Raw genomic sequence first — 23128 nt, 5'->3', positions numbered from 1 at the left:
CTTGGAATGCACTAGCTAAATGCATCGTAACATCTTGTTCTGGAGGTGAAAGCATTAAAAATAATGTGGAAAATCTTATTTCCCGGGGGTCCCCTGGCGCCCTGGGGGTGCTGTGTGCGCGCGCGAATAAATCATGAGTCCTTGAGTCCTAATATTTGATCAAATTTCCTTGAGTCCTTAAAATCCTTGAGTCCTAATTGATCAAATTTCCTTGAGTCCTTAAATCCTTGAGTCCTAATTTGATCAAATTTTATTGAGTCCTTAAAATCCTCCTAATTTGATCGAATTTCCTCCTTGAGTCCTAATTTGATCAAATTAGGACTCAAGGACTCATTTATTCGCGCGCGCACACAGCAACCCCAGAGCGCCAGGGGACCCCCGGGACATAAGCCTTTCCACATTCTTTTTAATGCTTTTATGGTAATAACCTTGATCAAGGGTGTCACAGCAGTAGTGGTGACTGGAACTTGAACCAGCAACCATGGTTCAAGTTCCAGTCATCACTACTGCTGTGACACCCTTGATCAAGGTAATTACCATAAATTGCTACAGTAAAAATGTCCAAACATACAAACAGTTCACGTTGTTTTGGACAAGTGGTGAAAAAATAACTACTGAAAAAGGTGAACATAAACAAAGCCCAATCTAATTTCAGTACTCTAGTATCAGTAAGAAGCTCAAGGATCTTTTATGTACCTTCATTTTGGGTTTTGGATATTTGATATTGGTAGTGAGGGCCACAATGAATAATGTTGCAGACATGGAGAATGGGGAAGTAATGTAAAGATCAACTTATTTAATTGTACAAATTACCGCCACTTGGTCAGTTTTAAACAATGTTAAGTACTGTTTGATGTATTTCCCAGTTTACTAATCTGCAATCTTTTCAAATTTTATTGTAACTTAGTTGCTTATGGGATACATATCAGAGAGTTAAATTCCACAATTCAACTGACAGCAAGACAGAAGTAGGAAAGGAAATCACTGCCTGCTGACTCTGGACACGGTGAGTGATCTGTGAGTGGAAAAGTAAAGAAATGCAAAGAATTTATCCTGGGAGCAGCATTTCAAAGACCAATTTATGCTGCAAACATTTTTAAGTTTCAGACTTCACAAAAGTTGAAAATCCAGTGAGCTGGTGACAAAATAGAATAATATCTAAAGTGTACAGGGGGGCGCGGTGGCGCAGCGGGTTGGGGTGCGGTGGCGCAGCGGGTTGGCCCAGGTTCTGCTCTCTGGTGGGTCTGGGGTTCGAGTCCCACTTGGGGTGCCTTGCGATGGACTGGCGTCCCGTCCTGGGTGTGTCCCCTCCCCCTCCGGCCTTACGCCCCGTGTTGCTGGGTTAGGCTCCGGTTCCCCGCGACCCCGTATGGGACAAGCGGTTCAGAAAGTGTGTGTGTATCTAAAGTGTAGTTGACCCAAAGTGGAATAATATCTATACATATGCAATTAAATTTTAGTGAAGAAAATCAAAGTGAAGGATTCCAGAGGTAGTGCCAACAATAAGCATTGAGTTTAAAATCCCATCTGAATATAATCACTTCTGAAATAAAAAACTTAAATGAACTTAGCAAAGAAATTCATTGCTAAGAAACCATTATTTTTTTAATGTGAACTATTTTTTGTAATTCACATTGGTTTTTATTACTTGTCCCTTTCTGTAATTCTTTGTAATTACCTTTTTTTTTTTTTTACATTATTGCCCAATATCACCATTATGATTGCAAGCCATGTATTGCCCTTCTCTAATTTATGCAAACCTTCTAGTTACTGGTCTTCATTCTGTCTGTGTTCAATAGTTATGGTGTCACAACCTGTGTCATGTTCTGTAAACTGTATGTTTCTCTTGATGTATTCTGCATACATTGTGATGAAGGCATTCAGCTGAAACCCACGTGTATTGCACTAATACATTTATAATGTCAAACTGTAAAAAAGTATATTCTGGACATTGCTTTGAGGATGTTTCAAGTCATCTTGTAGCGATAAAATATCTTCATCTGATTCTCAGGGAAACAAACCGCAATAATCTTGCGCAAAAATGACAATGAAATTAAAATTTAGAATCAATGTAAAGAATCTAAATGTGATCACGTAAGAGGGCTGTGGTCCTTTTGATCCTCTGCTTCACCAAAGCCTCCTTCATGGATTTTATCCCAGAGGTCATGGTTCTGCCTTATTTTGAAAACGGTCTCTGCACAAGTTAGTAAAGATGTTTGGTTGAGTCCACACAGGGCAATTAGACTGGCTACACTGCATGTGGGGGGTTGATTACGTGTTCAAAGTCCGGCTCACAGACTCAATGCTGCGGTCATCAGTTGCTGGGGAATGACACACAATGAGAAGGGCTTCTTTCGATTCCTGTGACGGTGCTACTTCAACCTAATGACAACCAGTCATTCAATGACTGACTCTACCATGGAGCCAAGAACAGTGCAGTAAATCTAAATTCATTCAATACTGACATGATGTTGAGCATGCCATCAAGTCAACCCCGACTCGTAGCAACCACTCGCGCTTTGCCAGTGCCTTCTTCCGTACACATCTCGGGTGGTGAAAACACGGGGAGACACATGTAAACTGTGCACACCCTGAGCAGGAACGCCGCACACACCAAGCAGCCCAGGGAGCTGTGAGGTTCTAGCATTAACCACTGAGCCATGGCAAAATATCAACATAAAATGAGACTGTTGACCCTAGTTAAGTGTTTAAACATGAGGCTATAAAAATTACAATTAATAAAGTCATACTCAGTGAAGAAATTGTACAAGTATCCCAGTTACTCTTTATTCTTAGAGGCTTTCCTTGCATAGCAAGAGCAGTTAGTTCCTAAAAATCTAGTCATAAGGTGAATTCTGGTAAAACAAAATCTTATTTAGCATCAATTTAAATTGGAAAATAAGTAATGCGTTCCCGAGACAGGGGTTAACCGTATTTTTTTTTTTACGCAAAAGTGCAAATTCCTGCAAATCCAAGCTTAAGACCCACATGCTCAAAACCACTTACGCATAAATTTGCATGCTCCCTTCATCTCTCTCCACTTTATTTTTGTTGTTCTTGAGCAGCATGGTCACATACTATGTTCACATGGGTTTCCCTCCTCAGTCCAAAGATGTATTTTAGTTGAACAAGTAACATTATTAGTGACAATGACTAACATTGCTATGAGTGGGTTGAGTTACATCTACAAAGTACTTTGAGAAGCTGCTTTCAAATGCATTATGTAAACACTGTCTTGTTGAATAGTGTAATGTAAATACTGGCTCACTGGCTTAAATATGACAATATTTAATAAGTAACTTTCTGGAGAGGACACTGGCATTAATAAATACAATGAACTTATAAATGGTTTCAGCAGTTCTCAACAAATGAGGATAAACACTTGGGAATCAGTGTATCTCCTGAAAAGTTAGAAGAAACTTCTGACCACTAGTTGGTAAAAACTACAAGCCAGATAGTTCAGCTCATCTGTGAAAATCAGTGCTAAGAAAACAAGACACAAAAGGTCCAAGTCTCACAGAGGTGATGGCTAATGCACCTTATTTGGATTGTCACTCCTTGGATCAGCCACATTACTCCCAGAAACTGAGAAACCTAGGAATCCAGGACAAGTTCTAGATGTCATCAATGGTGAATCACAGTGATGTCTATACTTGGGCAAAATGCTCAAAAATGAGAACACGTGCAGATGGAATAGAATCCTCCGTGAACATTTTACATCATGAAATTAAAAAATGCTAGTAGAACTCCTCCCCGTTCTGATGTTTATTTGAGCAGGAGGCAAGACAGCTAATGATGGTTAACTTTTTTCCTTCTTAAATTCAAGTGCCTACATTTGTACACAAAGAATAAAATTCTTAAACTTCACTTATGCTTTGCTATGAACATAAGTCTTGAAAATAAAATACTGCTTAAATGCTGAGTTACCCAAGATGAAAGGGATAGCAAGGAGAATGTTTTGTGTGTGTGCCAGATAGAATGCCTTTCCAAGAAAGGGTCCTGCAATTTCTGCTTCAAGTCTACTTTTAACTTTTAAAAAAAAAAAAAAAAAAAAAAAAAAAAAAAAAAATTAGCAAAAAAAAACAGGGAGTCCAGGGCAAAAATAAATTGTTCCACATAGGCCATTAAACTTTGACACTTGTATTATTAACAATATAAGCTGAAATTCTGTACAGCTTCAGGACATACAAAAGAAAAAGTGGGGGGGGGGGAATCAAGTCATACTCAATTAAATTCCTAATATATATTAATACCTACAAGGCTGTTTTTTAAATTCTGGAACATCAACCACTTGGCTTGTATAAAAAAAAAAAAAAAAAAAAAAAAAATTGTGTAGTCATTTTTCAGGTACTATCTGGACAGTGTCCGCCTTCATGTTTCTGCTCAGTGAACTGCATCAGCCACATCTGTAAAATCAGGTGTCCCCAAAACTGTCACTCCCACACGGAATGGAAAGCCATAAGATATCCAGCCAAAACACAACCACCTCTATTCTCTTTTGTCTGTATGTTAAAAAATACAGCACAGAGATATGTACTGGACTCCTCCCCCAACCCTTTCCTCTACCACACCAAACCCTTTTCCCACAGACTACACATGCACGCACACGCACACCCAACATTAAAAAAAAAAAAAAAAAAAAAAAAAAACGCCAATATTACGATTTCAAAATACATAATACAGTACGTTACATTTACTTCACTTGAACTGCAAAATAACAAAAATAAAAAAACAGTCTACAATTAAATATGATCAGAGCTGCAGATTTCATCAAAATGAAAAAAGATTTAAATTGTTATAGAGTCCATTAGAGAGGAAAAAAAAAAAGTGACTTCTGCTCCCCTCACTGGTACTGGAATATAAATTTTGCCTGGTTTTAACATCTTTCAGATAAAGACACAGAAAGGGTGTGGGGGTGCTGTGCATTAATCATTCTTCTTCTCTCCCTCTGGTTTGTCTGTGATGGCAGCAGCCTCACTGCCTGCAGCCCCCTGCTCTGAGCTGTCCCTGGCGTGGTCCACACCGCTTGTGCCAAACTCATTGACACGATTGGGGTCAACTCTGTAGATCCAGCGCTGGTACAAATAAATGAAGAACACTACATCTGTGGGAGAAGTGAATTATGGTTACTTATTTAGAAATTGGTAGAGATAGTGATTTTGGTGGTATGAAAAAAAGTTAGCATTCTGATCCCAACTTTTTGTGTTTTTATGCTGAGAAGCCAGTGTACTGCATTTCTCCATTTTTGGGACAAAATACTTTTTTGACCTACAGGGTGGCCAACTGCATTATACCAAATCCATATCTCTAAGAGCAAGGAAATCAAGTTCCAGAACTGTACATTTGGATGGTGGAATAAAGTGGGTGCCGTGTAACTGGAACAGCTGAGGGTTCATGAAGATGCTAGGCAGGAATCAGAAGAACATACCATCTCTGAGGCAGCCTATTCTGTACATCATGGGCATCTTGATGACAAAGGCAAACAGGTCATCAATGAAGGTATTGAGGGCTTTGTAGGTGAGCATCCTCCATGGGAGGTGGGCCACCGACTTCATCTTGTAGTTGATGAAGAGTTGCGGGGTCATGGTAATGAAGCCTGGGTGGGGCAAGATGAAAAGAGAATGTAGGATGTGTTTTAGCAAACACCGTCTCCTCTGCACAACCTATGGACTCTCTCTATATGTTGATATTCTACTTGGAAACTCACCAAAGGTCAACAAGAAGCCGTACATCATTCCCAGAACCCAAGAGTACCAACCCTTGTGCTCCATGTACAACAAGCTATAGACTGCATAGCAGCCAAACAGTGGATACAGCAGCCAGGAGAGGTACCGAAATGCCATCTGATCAACCAAAAGGAAGAAGAATATGGTGAAGATTTTACTCAACAATCAAAACAACCAAATAAGTTCACACTAGACCAAGCAACTGGTTTCATGAATGTTAAAGGCAGCGTATCAATATGAAAGCTGCTACTTTAATATGAGTGAAAAATAAAAACACCATGAATGTAAAATGTGCAGACAGCATTGAAACAGCTATCTAAAATCATATTTCAGCACATTACCTTTCTCATAATATTGTTACAGTTGTTTCATGCATTAAGTGATAGTGATATTAGGTGCAACATTACTGTTTCACAGAAACTCCATGTTCCGGACCTGTTGAGAAGGTCCACGCTGGGCTACTATAATATTTTCACAAGTGACTGTGTAAAACTATAGTCGTGCTCGGGAAATGGGGTCTTACGTCGTCATAGATTTTGGTGGAGGACTGGACGTACGTGGACTTGTCTTTGAAAGTAATCCGTGGGAATATCCCAACCAGCCTGTTTTCTCTGTCCAGCTAGGAAAAGAAACAAAGTTCACTTTCATTTCAACAAGCAATTACAGACCCAAGAAGATAAAACCCTGACAGCAAGAGTCAAGGCTGAGAATGCACATCCTGTGTCTGTCACTCACCTTCACATCCACAACTTTGGTTATCTTCCAGAAATCAATAAGCAGCCCAATGAAGACACTGACTTGCACCACAAAGTTGGTCTCATTGTCCAGGATATAGAGCAGTACCACAAGGGACTGGAAGACCCCAAAGAAGATGGACCGCACAGAGAGCCCCTCCAGGGACTGTCTGCTATTCCAGAACTGGATATCTGAGACAAGAAGAAAAAAAAAAATATATATATAGAATTTAATGCTGTACCCCAAAATACACCCTTTCGTGTTAAGAGAAATTTAGCACTTTGAAGAGTTTCATTACTGGGACATTGAGGTAATTCAACATGCCTGCTTTGGCATTTCTTCACATTTATGAGGAATAAAACTGGATTTTGTGCACCTTCCTACAACTCAGTGCCACAACACCAGAGTCACCATGTGGCCTTCTTTGCATTTATTCAACTGTAAATCATCACTGACACTAAATAATTATTCCTTCAATATATCAATTTACCTTACATGCAGTTCTTACAGCAAAGAAGATCATTCTTTTTTTCTACATATCTAAATCTCAGTATCACACAGATGGCAAGGTTAAGGGGGGGGGAAAAAAAAAAAAAAAAAAAAAAAAAAAAAATCACATTGACAACTCAGTCAATAAAAGACCATTCCAGACAGCATCCTTGCCAAATGTCATGCAGCCTATGTCAGCCAACAAACAACACCGATCTAAATATATTCTCATCAATGCAAAAAGCTAGAATACTATCCATGAACACAAACTGCAGGCAATAGGCGCTCTGCAGACCAGCGATCACCAGACACATCCTAGCAAGCTCACCATTTTTGAAAGCCAAGAACTCAAAAATGCTGTGTACAATGGACACCACAATGGTGAGACCCAGCAGGTAGGGATTGGTCTCCAGCAGGGCCACCTGTGGAAACAAGAAACTTCTTAGCAACTAACACACTGGGAAACAGCATTAATTTGCTTAGCCTTGAAGATTTTCATCTGATATTGGACCGGGAAGGAAATATCTCAAAATAATGCAGCAAAAGATCTTGTCAGAAACACAAGATTTTCATTGCAGTTACTGGAAGTGGTTCTGTTGGACCTTGACGGAGTCCTGGTCTTCATCAGACTGCTCATACGTGTCCTCCCCAAGAAAGTTCCAGGGCGACTTGGTGCTCTGAGCAGCGTAAAGCTGCCAGCGCCACAGTGACAGCGGGCAGTATGTGAGGCGTAATGGCAGCTTTTCCAGTGTCTCATTGACAGGGAAGTAGTCCTTCTGTAGATTCCAGTAGTCATTGAAGTACACTATGGGGTAGTAGTCCCCACTCACTGTGTCAAATTTCACATCTGGCAAACAGAGGAAAAATAGCTCAATTCCTGCTGTCCACTCATCACAAACACTTCACTTACTGCTTTTTCAAGGCTTTTACAGATAACACTTCATAATTTTACCCATTTACACAGCTGGATACTTTCAGGTTAGCCATCTGGCTCAAGGGTGAACCAGAACCTGAAGGGACAGCTTTCAAGTCACGAAACTGTCTTAAACCATTATAGCACTTACTGCCTAACTATTACACAAAACATTCACATAGAATAATGGCACAGCAAGTAGTGCTGTTGTCTCACAGCACCTGGGTGGTACAAGAGGACATGGGTTCGATCCCATCTCAGTCTGTGTTTAGTTTGCACGTTTTCCCCATGTTTGCGTGATTTTCCTCTGGGTGTTTGTTTCCTCTCACACTTCAAAGACATGTTTCAAGTGAACTAACTGGTGACTAAATCACCCATTGTGTGTGTTGTTCTGGTGTATAGATGAGTGATTCACTGTAGGTAATATATTTATTAGTATAAGTCACCTTGGGTGAAAAAGTGTCAGGTAAATACTACACAGAAATTGCTTTGGAGAAAAGTGTCCAGCAAATTAGAAAATGTAAATATTATCAGATTTACTAGTGTGATGAACATCAGTGCACATGGTGAAGGAAACTAACTGTACTTGAGTCATATCTGCAGCTATGTCTTTCTCCTAAGGTAACACACAAATTGTATTTTTTGAGATGTACATCACTTTGAAAAAAAGTGTCTGCTAAATGAATAAATGCAAATTTCTGCATGTGTAGATTATAAAAATGACAGACAAAATATGAACAAATGTGAGCAAATGAATGAAAAATGCTTTCAGATTTGCTGTAAATCTGGTAGCTCCTTACAAATCTTTCATTATTAAAACTTTGCACAAGAAAAGATCATGAAGTGGTAAATGAAGCTGTAGTAAGAACACTGTACTTTCTGTTCTCTAGAGCATTCTACTACAAGCAGCAGTCACATGACCCTAATACAGCAGATGGGAAGTGGGCCTTACACTGGTCAAGGGGTGGAGGAACAGAGCCTTTCACCCACGCTGTGTGGTCATCCACCATGTTGATAGTGAGGTTAGGGTGCCAGTGAGAGATGACCTCCACGGGGCCATGGCTCTCCGCACGCTATGAAAATAAACGCATAAAGTTGACACCATTACGCACATAAAGGACACCCTCTTTGCTTAACATAGTGACAATATATTTAGACTGAGGGTTAATTAGTTTTCTGACCTTGATCATTTCAGGGTCTGCCTCTGTTTCTCCAGTCAAAAGGTTCTTGGTCTTTTGGAATTTCCTCCGCTTGTATTTGTTTAGCACTAAGAAAGAAAAAAGTATGAGGAGACAACAAAAAGTTTACCCGACACATTTAAAACAAAATCTGGAGGTCTGTTTGGGTCCCACAATACTACATTGTCTATACAAAGATTAAACTTTTTCTTGGGTGGCACAGCGGCACAGAGTAGCGCTGCTGTCTCACAGCACCAAGGTGGTACGAAAGACTATGGGTTCAATCCCCACTCAGCCTGTGTGGAGTTTGCATGTTCTCCCCGTGTGTGCGTAGGTTTCCTCCCACAGTCCAAAGACATGCTGTTCAGGTTCACCCATAGTATGTGAGTGACAGAGTGTATTCCACTGATGTATGGATGAGTGACCCATTGTAAGTAGTGTATCTAGCAGTGTAAGTCACCTTGGTGAATAAGGTGTGTAGGCTGGTAACACTACATAGAGTCTGCTGGAAGTTGCTTTGGAAAAAAAGTGTCCGCTACAATAAATAAAATAAACTATAGAATATCCAGTTATATTCATGCAAAATAACTTTGCCAATACATGCAAGATCCTGATGCGTGCGTGCGTGTGTGTGTGTGTATATATATATATATATATATATAAATAAATTTTATTATATCTATATATGCACTTTTATTAAATGTCCAACACATACTTTCAGCCAAAAACAAAACTGAAGCTTCTTCTCATAATTTTTATGTCCATATGTCCTTTGGGGGGTTCACTACAGTACTGAGATATGTGCAAGTGTGTTTGTTTCAGGGGGAGTCACCTAAACAAATAAATGTAACTGCAATACATATGTTGCATGTTTCACTACACGCATCCATAGAAGCTCCAAGGTACTCCATTACATGCAAAATCTTACTTCGAGAAGTATGAACTGTGGCAAGACGTCGGTATTGGCCCTTGCGCTTCGGGTCTGGGTGAAACCCACTTTTGGTGAAGTAGACATGGATGTACAGGGAGCCATTCTGCTGTACTTTCTGTTAGCAAGGGAAACGAACAGTAAGGGGGGGGGGAATAAACAAATGGACAGATCTCCATCCAGATATGTCTCAAGACAAAAAAGTTACTCCTTACCCACTTATAGTCACCCTCCTACCAACCCACCTCAGGAATGTCCAGCTCTCCATAGTTTTCGTAGCAGCCATCCCCAGCCTCTCCTGTGGTCCAGTCCCCGTACATCAGATCCCGCTGACTCCAGAACAGAACCTCTGTATTGTTGAAGTCCGAAAACACTTCATTTTGAGAGATGTATACATGGAGGTCCTGGAGACCAGAGAAGAGAGGAAGTCCTTTCAGAACAAGATGCCTCAGAAAAAAAGCCAGAAGTCATATACAACAAAATTTTTATTCTGCAATGAACAGTGAGACCACAAGGCATTTCCAGTTCCAGCTGGACATGCTCTCAGTCTTGATATTTTTATTGGCATTTTAGGATTGGGGGTTGTGTAAGCAGCAGTCATGCTGGTTTACAGGTGGCAATTCCAGACTGCAGTACCATGAGAGTGTCCTTAGGAAAGAGGTTGCGGCTAGGGACCCTTGGAGCACCAGCTGGGGTCGTCTGGTCTGGTGTGGATGGACCCCTGCGGAACCAGCTGCTGATGGCCCAGATAATGAAGATCCTGGGAAAAAGAGACAAACAATAGAATTAAGGGGCACCACAGAGCAAGGGAAAAAAGGAAAAAATGATAGTAAAAGTAGGTAACGGGGTTTATCTTCATTATCAGCGGCAAGAGCTGAAAAAGTGGTCTGTAAAACCAGATTACATTTAACCTCAGTTACACAAAATACTTTATGAAAAAACCACTTACCACAGATTTACAGAATGATTGCAATTTCATGTAAATATACTGTACCCTAAGTAAAAAGGTCTCTAGTGTATTTCAAAAGTGCAAGTCTGATACCATGAGCACATCAGTACACTAACCTCACCCCAATTGGCTTTGTCTGCTGGAATAAGATTAAACTCAGTATTACTAACTTGTTTGTAAATAAGCCAAGCTTGAAGACTACTAGTAAACTGTAAGGCTTAAAATGCTAACCCCAATTAGGTGTATGTGGCAACAGTAATGCAACACACGGAGCAGATGTGTAAAGTGTGGATTCAACCCCCCTGACACTAATTACTTTGTCCATAAAAATCGACCCAATGCTTTCTTTGGCTTCACCCCACCAGATCTGCACACAGGGGAGCACTGCAGACAAGTCTATTTTACATTTAAACAAACTGCATCTGAATGACTCGTGCACGTGTTACCTCATACTGCGATTCTTATTTGTGCTCCTTTTAGAGAAAAGAAAATACAAACTAAATAGTTTGCCAGAGTAAGATTCCTTTTACTAAGCTAAATCTAAAACACTTAAGTCAAGGTCACAAAGATCATAGAAAAAGCAGCATGAAATTAAACATTTTCCTTCCTTTTTATTATTAAATTCCACACAGTAGACTAGCATGACTAACAGAGACACGCATATGCAAATGTTCTAGTGTAACTTATTCAGACTTCATGACACAGGAAACACTGTGACCAGCACTACATCACTGAAAAATGTCCCAGGTCAGAAAGCACATCGATGTTGTGTTAAGGTGGATATCAAAGGGTTTCCTTTAAAGGAACGCACTCTTCATTACCGACACCAGGCTATGAGACTTTTTGGTTTTGGAGGTTAGAAAAAAAAAAATAAAATAAATCAATAAAATTAAATTAAATAAAACACACAAACAAACAGGCAGGCATTTTGTGGACTCACCTGAACAGTACTCCCTTGATGACCTGCCAAGCATTGGGAGGCGGCTGTTGTTGCTGTTGTGGCTGAGCTTGCTGCGTGGTTCCAGCGGTCTGAACAGCTTGGTCACCCCCTGCAGACCCATTACTGCTCACCTGTACAGACAGACAGGCAGGCAGTAGTAACGGTTGTTCACTCCTGACAGAGTAACAAGTATGGTTCAGTCTGCAAGCGCAGTTTCTACAGCCAGGTCTCGCAGTAACCAGTTCACAAAAGAACAAAAAACGTGTCATTGCAGAAGGTAAAAATACAATGTTCATATAGTTTCCAATGTCCATACCAGACAGACAACTGCAATGTGATAGGAAAGGAACTGAATTTAAAGACTTAAAAGTCATTTGACAGGTTACCGTGAACCGTTAGTGTTATCATTATTCACCTCTTTTGCTGTAGTCATACTTCAAAAATTAGAACTGGGCAGCCTAGGATGCTACCAAATTTACAGGCCACCACAGACAATACAAGTCCCATGTTGTGAAAGAAATACATTTTCATTCAAACCTCGCACTCTTGAAAGAATAAGGCACATAGCAATCTGGTGTGTTTCGTGTATTTTGTAAACACCTGTCATTTGTCAAAAGTGAACAAAACAGACAGACCTGCACAAACTCGTGAAACTATTTGCATCCGCTGATGTTACGAAGCTTCAATATGAAAATCACCTGAAGGTTAAACATATATACGTCCAGCTGCAAGCACTCCGGCGTGGAAAGAGAGTACCAGCATGACCTGCCAGGTGTTTGGATTTGCAACAAGCTCTTTCAGAGTTAATGTTTTACCTGTGTGTTAAAACCTTAAAATACTTTAGCCACTAAGTATTTCAAAAGTATAACCATGGTTAGCCAGCCAAGCAGAGGTAGTCAACTGGACCGGAGCAACAAGTTAAACTAGCCTAGGTTAGGGTAAAGATTCGTGTGTTTCTTCTGGTTTATGTGTGAAAAGACTACTGTTTGAATGTGAATTTTTCCATGACTTAATTTTTAATTTTTTTTTTTGGTACATGCATGGCATGCTTATGGAACCACCATGTAATACTTGGCAGTACGGGCCTGTGAGATGCCACTAACCAATTACCTTCCGTCAGACTGCTCAAATTCCACAGCGGTTTGCCCCACACTGGCAAAATAATCTTTACTATAACCTACTGACAAATAGCAGTAACTGACGTGGCAGAGTATTAAAAGGTATAGTTTTATGTGTCATGCATGGCGTTAATAAGCCAACAATACTGCCCCGTCAACGGTATAACGGAAAAAAAAAAACGTTGTTACAAAAAGTAGGCGGACAATGCAAATTTAACTCGTGACAGACATGCCCTTGTTTCTTATTACAACACTTACAACAGCAACGACAAAACGCGAGAGTTGACGACAACTGTACTTTTCACGTCAAAACGTGTCGCGAGATTTCGACATACCAAACGCACCTTCAACGACAAAACGACGCGTCGCGAGATTTTACGACAACGTGTCCTTTAAACAACAAAAGAGTGTGTCGCGAGATTTGACGACATGAGAAAGTTTCTGCGATATTTTAGCTGTAACGAGGCACTGGACTGTCCTGGTTTAGAGGGGCTGTACGATAAGTCAGAGGCTACTTTTCATCTCACAAACAAGCGAAACGCGCTTTCGCAGCCATTACTCATTTTTTACATCTTCAAAAATTATCTCAAATGAGTTCAGGTCTAAATAAAAACTATATACTGGTCTACCTGGCCGAGTAGGGCAGGTTTAAAAAAAAAAAAAAATCACTCAGTACTATGAGTGCAGCCAGACACAGGTCAGGACTACTAGTCAGCAAACTAGTTGGCAAGGCTAATGATCAACTTTGGCATTGCACCAAACTAGTTGGGTATTCGTTGTTATAGTTACATTATGAATAACCACAGCTACGACGACAGCTCACCTGTCTAGGTGGCTAACACTTGAATCAAGACACGTTTCATGTGTTTAACACAGTGAATTATGTGACATGAAGAAGATCCATCCATCAGCGATATAACCTGGTTAGTACCACCAGGTGTCAAACGGCCGATTGTTCAGCATCGGAAATTCGTACATGATAGACGGTACCTGAACTGCTTACCAGCTAGTTATCATAACGTCTGAACATCGTCACCATCTTAGAACAGGGCCACCACTGCAACCGAATTATTAGCCCCCGTGATTAAATGTCCATGTTAATTATACATATATTACCCGTGTCCCGAGCTGGGTCATCATGATCATGTTCATCTGTTCAGCCTGGAGCACAATGGAGCAAGATTAATTTCACACCACAGACAGAGACTGGCTGAGCTGCTTGTCAGTCAGACAAAGGCAAAATGAGCAACACGACTGTGAGAAAAACAGATACATCGAATCAGTTTTGTCCATACAACGGAGGACTCTGGAGAAATGCATATTATTGTAATGATAAAACGCTGGGGGTAATTTTTCTAGAGCCGGCACTGATTGAGAAGATCATCATCACGATGATCCGGGGAAAATGACTGATAAGACAAATCGGATGTTACGCCATCATTATCCTCGTTTTCTGCGAAGAAATGACATCTTTTATTCTGCTGACATCTTGTGTGGGACCGTGAGATTTAATTCCTCTTACCTCGCCGTTGCTCATGGTAGGTTGCTGAGTCGCTCCGGTCTCCTGCGCCGCCATCTTGCTTGTCTCGCTCCTCTCGGTCGTGATCGCAGACTCGCGTGACGGATGAGCCTCGCTTGTTTCCCGTTTGCGTCAGACGTAGTACGTACGTACGTACATACAAACGGCGTACCACCAGAGAAGCCATCTTGGTGAGGGAAACATGAGTCACATCTGTGGGGCTCCAGGTGGGTGGGTGTCTGTCTGTCTGTCTATAATGTTCTGTAAACACGGATAATACACACCAGCCCAATATCTGGTGCGTGGCTGCTCTTATGTTTGTTCTACACGATTAAAATTACCACTATATTGGAACAATGTAAATTCCAATTAATTACCCACCTTGCACTGTATTTTACACTATGCTTCCGTAAAAGAGATGTTTGCGGAAGAAGCAAAAATCACACCACATTTTCAAATAGGGTTTTATCAACGTTGTATTCCTCAAATGCAAGAAAAAAAAATTACATTTACTTAACAGTTTTCAGAAAAGACGCATAAATACGAGTGAGCATTCCTATTCTTGGAAAAAAATTATTAGCTGGGACATCACCAAAACAACATCGGACCTTACAGGGGTCTTGCAAATTTCCACCCAGCGCTTAGCATAGGCAACTGTCCATTATATGGTTGTCATCACCACGCTATGCAGAACTGAACTGAAAAGGCATATGGCTAATTGTCCAGGGAACGTAGGGGGAAAAACTCATTCCATTAGTTCATATCCAAGATCCCGGTTCTTCCGATCCTCATTTTTTCCTGATGGAAATTTTTTGTTTCATTGGTGTGTCAACAACACTCACTTGTGTGGGCAGGATGGCATTTTCTTACAACTTCAGTTGTCCTTACTGGTTTTGGTAAAAGCACCAAGCTGCTTGGTATTGGCATCTTTTATCTGTTCAAGTTGTCGCTGGCCACGTCGATACAGGTACTCAATGTGCATGACATTGTTCTTCGGGATGCTGGCATTCTCACGGAATTCACTCCGGATCCGCATCAAAAAGCCAGGTTTATACCGGCCAGCTCGCAGTAACTGGCGATACAGTGAGAGCACCTGCATCTGCATCTTACTGTGACGCGCCATAGCTGAGGAGTCAAAAGAAGTATAAACATGTTCAAAAAAAATTTAAAAAGGTCCCAACGTAGTATTGTTGAATAATAGGGTTTCAACAAATTATTAACAAAAATAATAATTAATTACAAATAATGTGGTGATTTGTAGTCATTGCATGCCGGTTATCTTCAAAAAATACTACACAGGCAAGACCTTTTACATTGTAATAGCAAATGATTAAAGAGCTATGGTGTCTTTTAACAGTTCAGTAACGTAGTTTGTTCTGTCTTTTAACTGATCAACATTTAATTGACCAAGTCATTTCCAAGGTTCAAATTAGTAACTAACTGGTTAACGTAAAGACAGATCAACAGATATTAGCTGTAGTTCTGTTAATGCCACCTTTAACAGTTTAATAGTTGCGTAGCATAACATTTTTTTCGTCTTGAGTTTAAACAAGATTAAGTAAGACACAGGCTAAACAGATTCTACACACTGAACAACACAGGCAATGGAGAGGGCTTGCTCTTCCTAGCCCTCAACGGAGAGGCAGTTGCAAGAAAAATAAGTTCAAGTTTCAAGGTTATTGTCATAGATACAAGTACCATGTACATGTGTCATGAAAATCTTCCTGAATGCTTCTCCACAGACTATGGACAAAGACAATAGAAATGCTGCACAAACAAAACAATGACAATGACGGTGAGGAGTGCAACAGCAATAGCAATAAATAATGGTAACAGTAGTAACAACAAGAATGAGAGAATGAGAATGCTTCAAGTGGCAGTGTAATTTACCAATGCGCTTGGGTGGAGCAGTCCAACTCTAGTTACTAAAGGTAGAATCTGTTTAGTCTGTGTCTTACTTAATCTTGTTTAAACTCAAGACAAAAAAATGTTATGTTACACAACTATTAAACTGTTAAAGGTGGCATTAACAGAACTACAGCTAATATCTGTTGATCTGTCTTTATATTAACCAGTTAGTTACTAATTTGAACCTTGGAAATGACTCGGTAGTTGTAGTATTAACCATAAAATTGAACTCTTTTGATATTTCAGTTATACTGGTGTTTAACGGAACAACTTTACATCAAAACGTGATCAAATTCATTAAATCCCACGCGAAAAGACACAGCAAAAAAGTTATGATTAAAAGTACAAGGTCAATTTACTTTTAAGGACATGGATTCGTAATCTGAAGGTTGCTGGTTCAAATCCCAATCCTGCCGTACTATCCTTGATCTACTACCCTGAACCGATACAGTAAAACACAGCAAAAATATTCCATAGGAAACAGTAAAAGGAAGTGCAGATACTCAGTCTCTGTACAGTCAGTGGATGGAGTGGACTGCTCAAGCCCACAGCAGCTCTCTAAGTACCACTACCAGCAGCTGCCCCGCTTAGTATATTATATAGTAGCACAGGGTGAAATATGTTTTTAACTCCGCATTATTTAACTAGTTAAATTAATTATTAAAACTTCATCATTGCGAAAAACTGACTGACTCTGGAGGTGCTGGGCACGAGACGCGACTAAGATAGATTTACCTGAAGCAGCAGGTGGCCTTCGTTTGAAATAAAAGTGGGCTGATAGTTTACATTACAAAAGTAAAGCGCGGAGACCCCACCCGTGTTTCCCTGCTCCCCGCAGGAGGGACCGAAGCCGCAGTATCGTGTACGAGCGCGTCCACTTAAAGTCAAACGCCGCAGCCATGTTAATGTCACCGACGGGCTTTGCACGTGATAGAGTCGCGCTGGTGCGGGAGCGCCCTCTCGTGCTCCGGATGACCTCACTCGCCCGTAAGTAAGTAAGTACACATCACACAGATCCCTTTTCCTATTACGTCATTTTATTGACAGGCTTCTTCCTAAAAGAGTACAAGCTCAAGGTTTTATTATTCTTCTTTAGCTTCTTCAAGGGCTGCGTCTGATACTATTCAGACCATCAGATTATGTCCAAGGCTGAAAAGCATTTCCCACCATCCCACACATGATCTTGCTTTTACAGCACCACAATGCTTTGATTCAGCTGTTCCACAATCGGTCCTTTCCTGTATGACACATATACCGCTTTTCAACCTTGCCAGAAAATGTGTCTGAAGCCCACCTTTACAGGCAGACCTAGGAAATGCAGTAATTGTAACTGCAGCTTGTGAATGTCTAGCAGCCATCTACAACTAGAGGCAAGGGTGATTGTTAAATGAGAAGAGCACAGACTCAAATTTGGCACCCATTTTAAAAAAAATGTAACATTGAACACAGCAAACCGTTATTTTAGCGGCACTTTGTCGATTCCAAAATTTTAGTTTTCATTTCCACAACCTTTTAGTTGTAAATGACAAGCTATAGATTACAGAAACCCCATTTAAATGGAAAACAAACACTTGTGTTAAATCTGGAACAAATCAGGAGGTTGGTGCCGTTCTTGGGAGGAAACAAAGTTTTGCCCACCTGGATAAATTATGAAAAAGCAACTAAAGAGTATAGCACTTAGAAAATATGTACAATTGAAGCTTAAAAAAATAAATTTTAACTTTTCTTCAAAAAGTGCACTGCAGACACACATCCAGTTGGGCATTTAAAAGATCAGGCAACATGTATGAATTAAATGGTATTGTGTTGGAGATGTCTACTCAAAAGTAGCTAAGAGTGCACATAAAGAGTTAGTTATTCCGTAAGCATAGACGAGAAGTCATCCCACAAAACAACGCACATCCCTGTCTTGGAAGGAGCAGAGACTTCATATCTAGTGTAAGGATGGTACTTAAGTTCCTCCCATGACCACATCTGCTTGGTTAATGTGAGATTTTCTAACATTTTAGTGTTCCCCAGCTAACCTCATTTTCATCTACAAAATAAGTTAAGACTAGATTCCTTCAAATGGTCTTCATCCACTGTCAGCCTACACACAGTTGCAGCCCAAGTAAACTACCCAATTGTGCTGCAAAAAGTTGAAGGTATGTTCATGACATAGTGTATCACTCATATTACCTGTGCTAGTCAAACTTTGATAAAATATGATTCCTTGACATAACTCCAAAGTATTAACATTCCTTGATCCAGATACAAAGGGGGATATCAGTCAAATTCACAAAAAATGAACACAACACATAAAACACCTCAGTATTATACCTGCTGCATCAAGTGAATAAACAGTAAAAAGGAAGAACAAGGAGAAGATACTGGGGTAGAATCCCTCCTCATTTCTCTAATACTAATGAGTGGTGTGCACATACTGTTTCCCATAGTATCTAGACTAAGGCTTGATGTTGCAAAGAAAAGTGAAGGTTTTTGGTGCCACCTTGTCTCAATCTAATTGCAGAAACTAACACCTAAATTGTGGTGCGGATGTGTCAACATCAAAGCCCATGATTTGTGGATTCTCGTTTCTTTTAGTTCATCAGTGTTTTTGGAATATCTAGACTGATCAGAGCTTTGATTTGTTTGGCATGGATTGATAAAATTAATGTAACCTCCCCTTCATGCCACACTACTGACAAAAGAATATTTGATCTCAGCGTACAAAACAGAGATCCATTCATTGAGCTTAACCAAAATTAAAATGTAGGAACAAATTAAATCCATCTGCCAATGGGTTGTAATTCCAACAAGAGAACCTACATTTAGACCTCCTGGCAGGCTTCTGCTGTGGCCCATCCCTTTGCAGTAAGCCCAAGTCAGTCCTACATCTCATCAAGCCCATAGTCGTCTTCAGGGAAATCACCCACTGTCACCGATGAAGGCTTCACAAAGGCACCATACTTGGGCTGGCACTCAAAGTAGCGTTTCCCATTCACGCTGAATTAGAAGAATGACATGTCAGCAGCACATTGTCAGACTGTGCAAGCAGGAGTTGATTATTGCTATGACAGCACATCTTTGCAATTACAGTGACAGTTCCCCTTACCTGCCATCATTCTTTCCCAGCGGCTCATCATATTTCACTCCCACCCAGTGACCTGGCTTGAACTCCGTTGTACCTGACATTCACAGAACACAATCCACAAAAAGATATTTAAAAAGAAACCTAACCCAACTGTTTACATTCTCTCTTGCAAGTAGTAGAACACCATGTTAAGTCACTATGCATTTCACCCTCATTCCATTTAAAAGTTTTGTCGTAATGCAGATATATCATAATTTAGGGTTAGCTGTACTTACCAACATACATCACAGTACCCAGCTTTGTGGGCTGCCCAGCAACATGCACCTGGCAGCGGTTTCCTACAGCAATGGCAGCGGCAAGTGCCAATTCTTCCTCATCACGCTTTGCTTGCTCAGCTTCGCGCCGTGACAACTTTTCCTCATCATGATGGCCCAATTTCTTCTTCTTCATGAACATACGTGCAGAATCTGACAAAGGCAGCAATGCTATTACAGTTACAGTTTCATTATAATTTTAAAATGGACAGTTTTTTTAAAGTGATGCAGATATACTAGGTTGCTATGTAAATCAAGTTATGGGTTTTCAAAGACATGAAGAAAAGTGAAATGTTTACAGGATAATCAGTCAACTGGTACTGAAGTGGAGTTTGCAGAATCAATGCATTTTATTTTCAATCTTTTTAAATGACTGATTAAGCAAAAACTGATCAAGCAAAAACTGATCTACTAAATATATAATAGGCATTTTATTTTCTATGAGCAGCATGGTTACGCTATGTGTGTTACAGGTGCCTCACACCTAGGCTGTGGGTTTGGATGTTGTATCAAATCTAGCAAAGTCAATGCAGAGTTTGCATGTTTTAAGTAGTCCTACTGAGCAATGCTGTCATCAACACTTCCAGCAATGCAGAAAGGTTAATTGTCTTAATACACAGACAACACACCTGTCCTTTTTTCATAATCCTCATCTGCCATTTGGTATTTCTCCACCTTTGACACATCACTGAACTCGCAGGTCTGGGCACCACTGCGGTCAATAACCTGCACACACACATAGAACAGTCAGGTATAACATGTCTCAGCTTTCCAAAATAAACACTATTACACCTTATAAATTTAAAACATTAGTAGTAGCCACTTAAGTATTTTCTAGAAAATGTGGCACGACAAGTTATTCCAATTTAGGCAGGACCCCCTCAGTTACATGTCCACTACACTACCTGTTACGTACATGTATCCTGCAGTCATCGTCCACGGGATACGAGCCCAGCAGGGCCTCGTTGTCCTCAAGGTTCTGCAGGAACTTGTCGGAAACACTGAATAGCTGCAGGTCCATGCAGGAGGCTGGGGTCCCAACTACCAGCTCCAACTTGCTCTGAAATATGCCAAACAAAAAGAAAATGAAGACAGTGCATTGTGCATTTTGCATTCTTCACTGAAGTGGACACAAAGTAGGAATCCTTGTGAAATATTCTTGTAAAAGATCAATGCGTCATTTATCTTCAGTTCAAAGAGGAATGAAAGTTGTCCCTCATGGTTCATTAGACAGTTTTTTGTTGTGCTGGAGGGAAATCGACAAATTTTGTAAAGATCCTTCCAAACTAAAATCAGCTTATTGAAACCATGGTCATAACATTCCCTCCATATTACACAATAGTCACCTTGTAGAACTACACAAACTGAGCAATAGCAGGTTTGTTATCCTGAAGCAAAGTATTATGTGCTATGCTATACATCCTGTCCAAACCAGTAAACGAGAGGTCATTTTCACGTTGCTGTAATAACTCTGTGTTTGCCCACGAGGACCATCCCTGTATCACATGCCTCAGCTCCAAAGGCGTCAATCTTGTATGACGTCACAGTCATTGTCTTCCGCAGAAACAGCTGTGACGGGTGGGCTTAGTGTTAAAGGCCCCACTAGACAATCTCATATGGGGATTGAACGGATCTTAACACGTAGACATGCCGCGTATTCCATTCCTCGATAGAAATAAAGTATGGACAACTGTGCTATCCATTCACTGAGGTATTAGAACAGCACCTGTCCACCTAGCGGGACAGTGATACAAGAGAAAAGACACGTGCTTACCTTGAACTCGGCGATGGTGATTCCTCTGTTGAAGCGCCGGATCACCTCGAAGGAGCTGAGGGTGCTGGTGATCCGCACCGTTACAGTCGGGTTGCTCACCACGGTCACGACGCCGTCCATCTCGCTTTGCTTCCGAAATCCGATCACAGAAAAGTAAAAAATAATACTTTTGTTGTAGCTTAACACTCTGAACTGAAGTCCAAATTAATTCCACCCAGGAACTCACTCAGGCTGGGAGACCAGGCTGGTTCTTCACCCCCCCAGTGCAGGATTATGTCAGGAATCGTACTAATAACTATCCAGATAATGCGAACAGCATGTTTAGATATGAACTAAGTTCAAATCTCAAAATTTCGCAATCTAACGGGGAAACCGACAGTACTTGTATCTCTATGCTTCGCGCTCCTACTGCACTGAAAAGAATAATCACCATTTAGCTCATTCTTAAACCGCCCAATTCTAGAACATTCTAACCGCCCATTTACCAAACTAGCAACCAATCACAGATGATGATATTGAAACGGGCTTAGAGATAAGCCAATGAATGGGACCGTTTTAGCAGCCTGGGAGGGATCTTGGGGAGGAGCAAACTTATTGAGAAGACGGAAGCCTCTTTCATGTTTTGTGGAAGTGACGTAGCTCTGAAAATACAGAGTATTGTGAAAGAGGCGACCCTTGCAGTATCTCGTGTTAGGCGAGGAGGGCGGTTTGCTGAAGTTAACGTATGGTGGCGCTGTTTAGCAAGCTACAATTGCCACATTTACCTGATGAGCCTTGAGTTTGGGAGCGCGGTAGTCGTCAAAAAGGCTACTTTCTACAAGTTCATCACCGCCTCACATAAAATGAATGAAAATTGGTGACTTTTATATTTAGGGGTGTTAACTGTTAATCCAGTTACTGCGACCCTGTTTTCTCAGTGTTCTTCTAGATATCCAGAACATTAATAAATTCACTGATGATTTTCATGCACGCTTTATATATATTGAAAGAATTTGAAGGTTGCAACGTGTTTTTACGTGTGTTCTGTTATTGCAAATTGAGAGCATTAAACACAATATTCATGCATACATATACTTGGCATGTTATAAATCTTCATTGTACATGATTTTTTTGTGTAACTCAGGAATGACAAAATTAAGAACCATTCTCACACTCTCAGCCAATTCTGAGGGTTTGAGATTTTGTGAGCATGTCTGGACACAAACAGGAGGATCAAAGGCATGCAACTGTTAGGCACCCAAAGTGAGTGGTGGAAGTGCTGGTGTGAGTTATTGGGCTGAACACAAAGGAGCTGGATGCTGTGATTCAGTGGAGATCTGCTTTCCCAGTTCACTGTTGCCACTATTCTCTGGAGAAGTTTACATTCCTGTGCATAGGCTGGGATGTGGGCGCTTGGACCTGCCCCATAGCACCTTGTCTTTCTGTTTGTCCGGGTGTACGTGCTGCTGTCCACATCACCCTTCGCACAGGTAGACGCACTAACCGGCTTTAGTACATGCAGACACACTTCGTAAGATGATCTCCCTGGCTCACACACACACATCTCACTTATAAATACATGTCA

General features: G+C 40.7%; 3 protein-coding genes across 4 annotated transcripts; all 3 read right to left on the bottom strand.

Annotated features, from left to right (window-relative positions):
- Positions 1-4308: 4308 nt before the first annotated feature.
- Positions 4309-14618, bottom strand: clptm1 (CLPTM1 regulator of GABA type A receptor forward trafficking). 2 transcript variants are annotated; one of them, XM_018748316.2, is made up of 14 exons: positions 14499-14618; positions 11859-11989; positions 10606-10729; positions 10215-10373; positions 9970-10087; positions 9045-9130; positions 8816-8936; positions 7553-7797; positions 7279-7372; positions 6462-6652; positions 6250-6345; positions 5708-5843; positions 5429-5596; positions 4309-5104 (listed from the first exon to the last, which is right to left on the bottom strand). In XM_018748316.2, exons 1-14 carry the CDS (start codon positions 14550-14552, stop codon positions 4926-4928), a joined length of 1902 nt encoding a protein of 633 aa, XP_018603832.1. In that variant the 5' UTR covers positions 14553-14618; the 3' UTR covers positions 4309-4925. The 2 variants fall into 2 exon arrangements, with proteins under 2 accessions (XP_018603832.1, XP_018603834.1); XM_018748318.1 differs by lacking the exon at positions 14499-14618 and adding an exon at positions 14093-14488 and having other exon boundaries at positions 4913-5104.
- A 318-nt stretch (positions 14619-14936) lies between these two features.
- Positions 14937-15619, bottom strand: sdhaf1 (succinate dehydrogenase complex assembly factor 1). Its single transcript, XM_018748922.1, has one exon. The coding sequence runs from the start codon at positions 15616-15618 to the stop codon at positions 15370-15372; it is 249 nt and encodes an 82-aa protein (XP_018604438.1). The 5' UTR covers position 15619; the 3' UTR covers positions 14937-15369.
- A 1799-nt stretch (positions 15620-17418) lies between these two features.
- Positions 17419-22049, bottom strand: tbcb (tubulin folding cofactor B). Its single transcript, XM_018748921.1, has 7 exons — positions 21791-22049; positions 21565-21693; positions 20707-20850; positions 20420-20516; positions 19752-19943; positions 19498-19570; positions 17419-19388 (listed from the first exon to the last, which is right to left on the bottom strand). The coding sequence occupies exons 2-7, from the start codon at positions 21682-21684 to the stop codon at positions 19274-19276; spliced, it is 741 nt and encodes a 246-aa protein (XP_018604437.1). The 5' UTR covers positions 21685-21693; positions 21791-22049; the 3' UTR covers positions 17419-19273.
- Between the last annotated feature and the right edge of the window lie 1079 nt (positions 22050-23128).

Source organism: Scleropages formosus, chromosome 10 (genome assembly GCF_900964775.1).
Source record: "Scleropages formosus chromosome 10, fSclFor1.1, whole genome shotgun sequence".
Classification (NCBI taxonomy): domain Eukaryota; kingdom Metazoa; phylum Chordata; class Actinopteri; order Osteoglossiformes; family Osteoglossidae; genus Scleropages; species Scleropages formosus.
The sequence above is the reverse complement of the archived record's forward strand: the minus strand, read 5'-3'. Positions and strand labels throughout refer to the sequence as shown.